This window comes from Poecilia mexicana, unplaced genomic scaffold (genome assembly GCF_051168715.1).
Source record: "Poecilia mexicana isolate PSO_F unplaced genomic scaffold, ASM5116871v1 scaffold_3, whole genome shotgun sequence".
In the NCBI taxonomy this organism is placed as follows: Eukaryota; Metazoa; Chordata; class Actinopteri; order Cyprinodontiformes; family Poeciliidae; genus Poecilia; species Poecilia mexicana.
In genome coordinates this window covers 4,589,449-4,598,440 of record NW_028263372.1, presented here as the reverse complement: position 1 = coordinate 4,598,440, position 8,992 = coordinate 4,589,449, and the positions used below count along the sequence as shown (strand labels likewise).

The window sequence follows — 8,992 nt, the reverse complement described above, 5'->3', positions numbered from 1 at the left end:
ATGAATGAATAAAGCAGTGTTTCACTATTCCCCCATGTGCTCACCTCATGTTTGCTCACAAAACTGCTGCTTTCATTCAGCCTCAGGAAGACACAGGAGGAAGCATGATGAGGAGGGCTGTTATCGCCCCCTACCGACTTTAACCTGACAGGTCGGCCAACAGACGCTCCTCAGACTCCGTTCCGGACCTCTCACCTCCTCCCCAGAAGCTACATGCAGGCAGAGGGAGGTGTCGGAGGGGGGTTTCAAAAGGGAGGTCTTCTCCTCCCTTCCTCTCTCTCTCTTTCCGTCTGTATATAGGCCTACATCTATATGTATATAACGCAATCCTTCCTCGCGCACATTTCTTTGATCCCCCCCTCCCCCTTCAACAACAGCTGACGTCATCGCTTGTATCACCTCCTCCTCCCAGAGTGCAGTTAGTGTGTGCGGCCGTGCTCGAGCACAAGCAGGTCGGGGCGCGCGTGGAAGGGGTTTTTGTCTCGCTGAGCGAAGTGGTCTGTTCTTCAGAAGGCTCGCGCACACCGAAGGAACAGCAGCACGCAGCAAGGAACAGAACAAAGGGATTTAATTTAGCCGCCTGTCTCCTCGTGCCTGCTCCGGTCTCTTCCTGCTGTAAGCTAACCGGGGACATTTCACCAGGACAGTCCTGCCACTACGTTCCCGACCGAGGTTTATTATGGAGGAGCAGCTGCTGTGCTGCGAGGTGGACTCTATCAGGAGAGCCCACCAGGACGAGAACCTACTTAATGACCGAGTCCTACAGACTATGCTGAAGGCAGAGGAGAACTACCTACCGTCCCCCAACTACTTCAAGTGTGTTCAGAAAGAGATTATACCCAAAATGAGGAAAATACTAGCCACTTGGATGTTGGAGGTTAGTTTTCAGCGTCTTTGCTTTAGCCTAAACGACAGGAATTTTGTTTGTTAGATTTATCTGTCAATCTTAAAATAAAAACCTAAAAAGGAAAATTCTAATGAATGTTAAGGTTATAGAAGGATAATGCACACAATGCCATTCAAAGCAGTAGCTTGAACTGAGTGCTGGCTGCTTCTTCGGCGAGATTGTCTTCAAATCCAAATTCCCACCAATATAGCCTGGTACATGGTTGATTATTATTATTGAGTCTATAAAATCTACACAGCTGTTTTTATTTCCTCCAAAATAACAGCAATGTACACGTATGCAGTCTGGCCCGTGCCAGAAGCCTATTACGCGCCATCTTTGTTGTTGTCCTTTAAGGAAGATTTTAATACCATTAAAAATCTAGAATGCAAACAGGAGTGACAGTGAAGCGATAAAATCAACAAGAAATCCACGTCCACCAGGAGACCTTTGTTTAGTGTGTGCATGTCGCCATTATGCTGCTATTAACTGCTAAACTTTGTCTTCCTTCTTCTGAACTCGGCTCTTTCTGTGAAGGTCGCTCAGGGAAAAATGTTTTTTTTAACAGATCTCGAAGTAAATTCGCGGCGTTAAAAGTCGGATTTGATTGCTTAGATGTTATCAGACATTTACATCAACTTTTGGATAAAGTTCTTCGCCGCTATATATTTTTTATTAATTTTTAAAGTCGCGCATTGGAACGATGTCGGGAAGTATCCCCCGCAGCACGTGAAAAGGCTTCGTAGGAGAAATATTTTTTTAAAAATTCCAATAATGTTGCATTCCAGAATTTTTTCTCCCAATCCGATCAGAAATTCGATAAGGATCATTTAGATGCCATTTTTAGCCGGCTTAGTAATTTTTAAATATTTATAATTATTTTTTGAAAAGATGACGAAGTTGAAATTAGAGTGAAACTTGCTTCTACGCCACCTTTGTGTCTCGGTCAGAACTGACTACGAACTAAATCCAGATTATTTTCACTGGAGATAAAAAAGCTTCTAGAAAGACTTCGTTGACTTTGTAGTTTATATTATTTCGTGTTTAAACCACATTTGAGTTTGCTTTATAAATTCTGATCCCAGTTTGATTTATTTAATACCAAAGCCACGTGAGGTTAATTTTATGTTTTTATCTTTTGTCAGTCGAAGTAATTGTAGCTGGAGTTCATTTTGAATTCAACCAGTTTATAGCTGATAAAATGGGAGGAAATGTTTGTGCAGCAGCAGCTTCTAACGTGCTTTTCTCACCTCCAGGTCTGCGAAGAGCAGAAGTGTGAGGAGGAGGTTTTTCCGCTGGCGATGAACTATTTGGACAGATTTTTATCAGTGGAGGCCACCAGGAAAACAAGACTGCAGCTGCTAGGAGCAACCTGCATGTTTCTAGCATCCAAGATGAAGGAGACTGTCCCCCTCACTGCAGAGAAGCTCTGCATCTACACGGACAACTCGGTCCTACCCGGAGAGCTGCTGGTAATTACCTTCTGCAGACATGGCTGTTTCATAACACTTAATAGCATATTATCAGCAGCATGCACGGAGGCCACAGCGACAGAGGGTTATCTGCTCTGTCAGCCTCACCGGCTTCCATAGAAATGAAAAGACAAAGACCAGGAGTCTGGTTAAAATAAAGGTGATAAACGTGGCGCTTTGTCTGAATCGGCTGCCTGGTACTTTCCCATGGTGACCGTAACCTCTCTGATTTCATGAATGGACACAGAACATGCCTTAAATAGGATTTACAGCGACACCCAGTGGTCACAAGGCTGAAATGCAGACAGAAGAAAAGTTTATGATGCTTTGAATAGAAATGACGTTTGGTCCAGCTGTAGCCCGCTGTGTCCATGTGATATAAAATTGTAAATATCGCAATAAATTAAGACGCAGGGTTTTCAGTGCACAGCATAGCATAAACGATATGACTAAATATGATCTGATTTATTGTGATGTAATATAAATTAGGTTGCTGAGGTTAAACTGAGCTGACCTGTCATGTAGGTCCTGAAGTTAAACTGAGTGCACACATGGAGACAGTGAAACATTGTTGGAGGCAGATGAGGGGATGAGGAGATGTTTGTCCCTGAGTGTGTGCTCCTCTGTCTGTCCACAGCAAATGGAGCTGCTGGTTCTCAACAAGCTCAAGTGGGATCTGGCTTCAGTCACTCCTCATGACTTCATTGAGCACTTCCTGTCCAAGTTGAAGATTCATCCCTCCACAAAGCAGATCCTCAGGAAACACGCTCAGACCTTCGTGGCGCTCTGCGCAACAGGTCAGCCACCTCAATAATGTCCTAATATATCAGAGATCAGCATAGACTTTACCATGACTGATCCTATGTGTGTGGAATAAAATGATTTTCTTGTTTCACTAGATGTCAACTTTATTGCTAGTCCTCCATCAATGGTGGCAGCAGGAAGTGTAGTGGCTGCTGTTCAAGGTCTCTACCTGAAAAGCCAAGATGCCTCCCTCTCCTCACCAAACCTCACCAACTTCCTGTCACAGGTCATTCGCAGTGACCCGGTATGAGATCACACCTCTGTCAGCACCAGTCTATTCATGTGGTCCCATGTGTTGTCTGTATAACAGTCCTGATGTGTTTCCGCCCCCCTGTCTTCAGGACTGTCTGCGGTCGTGTCAGGAGCAGATAGAGTCGCTGTTGGAGTCCAGTCTGCGGCAGGCTCAGCAGCACGGCGGCGCAGCAGAAACCAAACGCATGGACGAGGATGTCGACTTGTCCTGCACGCCCACAGACGTGAGAGACGTCAACATCTGAGGGAGACCGCATGTCACACGATGAACCTGTTGATGGAGGAGACAGAAGGAAATGATGGAAGGCTCACTCCCATTTCTGCATCCCCATCTTTTCCTGCTCCTGCTTCCTGGTTGGCTGCCAACATGGCTTATAATTCCATTACCTGCTATGGCTGCCGTGACGAGACAGAGTGGCCTGCTGCCATGCAGCACACCCCATGTCCCATTTCCTGCCAGTGACCCCCACCTACAGAAATGTACCCGAGAAAAGGATGATCCTGGGCGTCCTGCAGGGCTGGAACCTCAGAAGCTGTCAGTCTAGTAGATAGCTTTTGTTTTTCTTTTAATACACTAGGAATCTTTTAATGACTGCAGATCCAACGAGCCCACAAACAGTCTTTAGTTTCAGGTCTTCTCCTGGACTCTGGCCTTTATTAAAGCTGTTTTGTTTATTGTTTTTTTCTTTCCATTCCCTTCGTCTTATATAGAACGACTTTATTCCATCTGTCCAACTTCTCATGTTTGTCTCATTTACCCCCTCTTGCATATGTTTAGTCACTTTATTAATTTCCTTTTTAAACATCATTAGTCTTATACCTCTTCTGTTCCATCCTGTTTGGTTTGGTAGAGCCAGCATAACGAGTGACGCTCTGTTTTCTGATCTTTGAAGCTAGTGGCTACTGATGTGGACAAATGGAAAGCCTTGTTCGTCCTTTCACAGCCTTCATTCTGCTCATTCTAGTCTGCTGTAATGTGACAACATCAAACCAGTGCATGTGTAAGCAGAAGAGTCCACATCCACCCAGACCATTCCAATGGTTGTTTTTCTATAGAAAAAGCACTTTTGGTCAGTAATGCTGGCACAAGTTAAAAACAAACAAACAAAAAAAAGACTCGCATTGATAAAGTTTGTGAAAAATATAAAAACGGACTAGTGGGGTGGGGTGGTGAGCTGGAATGTTTAGGAGAAGGAGATGTCCAGGTATTTGCATACAGTTGCACCTGCTGAGACAAAGAGCTGATGAGTGGCAGAGCGGCTCCTGATGCTCCTCCCAACCTTCACTGCAGCAGAACTGCCTCGTCTGACACTTCAGCATCAGGAGCCAGCTGGACAAATTCTGAGGAAGAGGAAAAATATGTTGCATTTTTATCATTCAAATAATGTTTTGTATTTTAATGTTCAAATAGAATTTATTTTTATAACTTTAAGCAGATCCTAGCGAAACCTGCTGGTTTGAAATCTCAAAGACGGGCTTTTATCTTCCTGCAGAGCAGAAACAGCTCCATGAAATCTTCAGTTCGTCTCTGAACCCCCAGAGCTGCACCCCATCCCACAAACACAAATACTCCAACTAAGTTCAAACATTGCTCATGTATTCCAGGAAACATATGAAGCTGGAAAAAAGAGGAGTGGTGAGACTATTGACATGATTTTGCACAAACCTGAAAGACCTGGTAAGCGTTTGTTGGGGACAAAAAGGCAGAGCAAAGTTGGCAACAGTACCAAGGAGTGAAAGTAGCATAAAGGGCGTGTCTTATGGCTAGAGTTAAAGTCCAGGTTCCTGCACACGATGCATCAGGTTGATACAGGCTTTTATGTCAAAGGATGTGAGTGTGTTGAACTGTGTAGGAGCTCTGTCTGCTAGGGTTCTGATTGTACATTACAGATAGAGTGTAGGAGAACAACACTCCTTGTATTCTGCTGCTATAGAACCAGAAATCCCAGCTACGTGTTAAAACAAAAAGCAAAAGGTGAAAAAAAATTTAAATGGATAAAAACAATGCTTTGTTTCTTGTTGTTTGCTGCTATGTTTTGATTGTTTTTGTTTTATACATATAAATGTCAATATACTGCCATTCTAGGTTTGAATTTTCTCATAGAAAATTGTTATTGACATCCTCATTTTTTGTTTTGTGTAGAATATATGTGCTCCTTTTTTATAATTACATAATATGATTCTCCAAACAATTTCCAAAAAACAAGGAAAAATTAGATATATAGAGAAGTGTTTGATCCACTATACCTCATGCGACAGTCAAGATCTATCTCTGACTTTTAGTCTTTTTGTTTGTTTTAGTTCTTATTCTATTTTGCCTGTTGGGTCAGTGCCTAGCAGCTGTGTTCCACCTGCTCAAGGTGAAACATCCATGATGGAAACCAGCGAGTCCAGGCCATGCTTTCATACTGGTGCCATAACAGAAAATGGGATATCTATTACTCTGTTGAGTGTTAAGCTGTCTCGGTAAAAAGAGACTTTATCCCCTTTAGGCCCGTTGAGGCCTTTCTTCCTCCCCCCTTTTTATATTTATAAAGAGAAAAAAAGCTTTTTGCTTCAATTGTTGAAATGTCAGTGCGTTGATTTGAGTTTGTAAATAGATTCATGCTCTGTAAGCCATAGACTGTTCTTGTTGTTTTCACAAAATTCTTCTACACAGTCAAGTCTGCTCCATGATTGGGACACACAGTGTATTCATCTTTGTGCTGACAACACAATAAAAACATGAATTAGATGGAGTCTGGTGACCTCACTGCCTTTTTTTCTCAGGCATAAGATCTAAGCTTCCCAGATTCAGAGTCACAGCCTTCCTCCATGTCTTCATCATGATATGTTGGGACTGATTGCATGGTTCCCCCGTGCATTTCCTCCAGGCTCTCCAGTTTTCTCCCTAGGTTCAAAACATTGCATGTTAAGTCAAGTGGAGATCCTGAACTTACCTTAAGTATGGATGTGAATGCCAGATTGTCTGTCTGTGTGTTGGCTCTGTGATTGGCTAGAGAGGTGTGAAGTACTCTACCTCTTCCTGCCTCTTGAACAGATTTAAACAATATATTCATATATGGATGGACAGAACCAAGTATTTATGATAAAGAAAGAGCATGTTTCCACTCTAATAAAAGCAGAGAAAATTCAACAGGCTTCTTTTTTAGGAGCTGCACTGATCACGGAAAGAATGAGTTTCAAGAGAAAATATAATGTTTGGTGATTTTAAAGGGAAAAAAATAGGCTCATGCAGCACATACAGTTCATTTTTGCAATAGTTCCAATTTCACAACAATTCCAGCAAACTCAGGCCAGTCAAATACAAACATTGTTGAATTTGATGTATTTCTATGCAATTCTGTCTCTTAACTATAATTTTAAAAATTCCAATCAAAATCAAAGTCTAATCCTCTTCAAACTAAAATGACTTGCAATTGGAAGTGCCAGTCACTTCCAATTGAAGTGACTGGCACTTCAATTGGAAGTGCCAGTCACTTCCAATTGAACATGATTTTAATATAGTATAATTATTGGATTCATCTCATTACTCTATATTTGACATAATTTGATTCATATGCAAAACAGTCATACACATAACAATCATATAGGGTGTGCTGTGGTGGCACAGGGGTTAAGCACAATCCACATATGAAGGCCTTAGTCCTCGACATGGCTGTCACAGGTTTGATTCCCGGCCTGTGACCTTTGCCGCATGTCTTCCCCTTCTCTCATTACCTGCTGTCCTGTCAATTAACTATGAAATAAAGGCCACTAGAGCCAATAATAATAAAGAAAATGGTCATATACACAGGACAAGATTTACAAAGATATGGTGCAGCAGGGAGTGTAGAGTGAGCAGGTGGTACCGCTGCAGTGCTAAATTGATATTTTTAGCTAAATACTATTTGCTGAGGGGCACAAACAGACCTGATGCACAGACAAAAAAAAAGAAAATTGAAAAAATAAAATAAAATAAAAAAGGGCACTTTGGGAATCAAGGATAAAAGGGGCAGGGGCTCAAGCCCCCTCCCACACCCCCTCTGCATGTACCTGAGGATGTGAGTCCCTGGGCTGAAGCCAGGTTTGGAGCCCTATTTAATAAAAAAAATAAAAAATTACTAATGCTTTTTACAGTATAGTATTAGGTAATCCTATACATCAGTAGGTATGAACTGATGCATAGTTTAATGCATCCTCTGGCCCATAGCTCCAGTTGTTCCCCTAAAAAATTACTATACCTTCATAATTTTCAAATACTTGAGTTTGGGCTATATTCATTGAAATTCTAAAACATAAATTCATTTCAAGTGACATTATTTCAATATTATACTTTGTATAAAACTAATAAGTCCATATTAGTATTATACAAAGTAGAATGTTGGTAAAACATGCATTCATTAAGAAAAATAAAAAGTGATACAAAAAACTCAAAAAAATTACCACCAGAAAAGTGACATAAATGTGTCACCTAAAGCCAACAGTCTTCCATGGTGTTCTATCAGGGCCCACAATAGACATAGACATATATCTACTGGCTAAATTATAATGATTGTTCAATTAAATGTTCTTAATTTATTTCCAATAATCTTTTCTCTTCGTTTGTGACACTTCTATTGGCTGTGCCACTATACATGTCTGTGTGGATCGTTGATGTGTCGTCCAATCAGATTTCAGTACCTATGAGCTTCCAGGGGTAACCTAATCTGGCAATGTCAAAAGTTTTCCATCTTCTTATTGGCTGATCAGAGCAGCTTTTATAAGACACATGCTTTGCAAGTTTCCAGCAACCTGCACTGCAGTAATACTCTGAGTTTGTTTTTATTTTATGCCACAATGGCTGACAAGGAAGGAGAAACTGATTTGCTCTCAGGAAAAATAAAAAAAAAATTTTTTCAAAGTGGACTTTTTATGAAGAACTGGACAACGTACAGACAGAGGGACTTCAGCCATGACCGGTTCCACTGGTTACCGCCTCTGAGGTAGCCTGGTAAAAACCAGCAGCTTGTCTGACACTTATTGTTTCATCCAGAGGGTCTGGGCTCTCAGCTGTTGAAAAATTATTGATTCATTTGTATGTGAAGTATGTAATGTTCAACACTAAGAAGCTTATCAGAAATCGCTTGTGCTGTAAACAACCATCGTCCACTGTGAAGAGAAGAGCTGATCCGAATGAAGTGGCTGTTAATCTTTCACAGATTATCTGTTTCATGACATGCTGCCACGACATGGTGACAGTTTTAACAATTGTAGAAAAAAAAATATTTTTGTAAGTTACATAATAAAGTTTCAAACATAAGGTTAGAGGTCAGACTAAAATTTTTGTTTTTTCTCAAAAGAGGTTTTTTCAATGTCGAGGCCTTAGATATAAAGCCGGTTATCTATATATTATGCCTTGAGTCAAATTAGGATGTGGTCAAAAAAGATAACACAAGACATAAAATAAAATACTTTTCTCCTCTTACAAGCCTTCCAGTCTGCAGGCTGTGCAAGGTCAGGTGGACTAAAGAATATAATTTACTCAAATCAACTCAAAAAAGGACAGCAGGACTCAGTACATCTAAAACTATTAAAAACATGAAAGTCAAATTAATAA

General features: G+C 41.1%; 1 protein-coding gene across 1 annotated transcript; it reads left to right on the top strand.

The window, feature by feature from the left end:
* The first annotated feature begins 360 nt into the window (after window positions 1-360).
* Window positions 361-6,152, top strand: LOC148160125 (G1/S-specific cyclin-D1). Its single transcript, XM_088004073.1, has 5 exons — window positions 361-877; window positions 2,143-2,358; window positions 2,996-3,155; window positions 3,258-3,406; window positions 3,504-6,152. Exons 1-5 carry the CDS (start codon window positions 680-682, stop codon window positions 3,657-3,659), a joined length of 879 nt encoding a protein of 292 aa, XP_087860199.1. The 5' UTR covers window positions 361-679; the 3' UTR covers window positions 3,660-6,152.
* Window positions 6,153-8,992: the final 2,840 nt, after the last annotated feature.

Bases quoted from the DNA above. Each gene is read 5' to 3' on its own strand.
- LOC148160125 (XM_088004073.1), top strand. From the start codon at position 680: ATGGAGGAGCAGCTGCTGTGCTGCGAGGTGGACTCTATCAGGAGAGCC. The intron at 3,156-3,257 runs GTCAGCCACCTC...TTGTTTCACTAG, and splicing joins CGTGGCGCTCTGCGCAACAG to ATGTCAACTTTATTGCTAGT. The intron at 3,407-3,503 runs GTATGAGATCAC...CCCTGTCTTCAG, and splicing joins AGGTCATTCGCAGTGACCCG to GACTGTCTGCGGTCGTGTCA.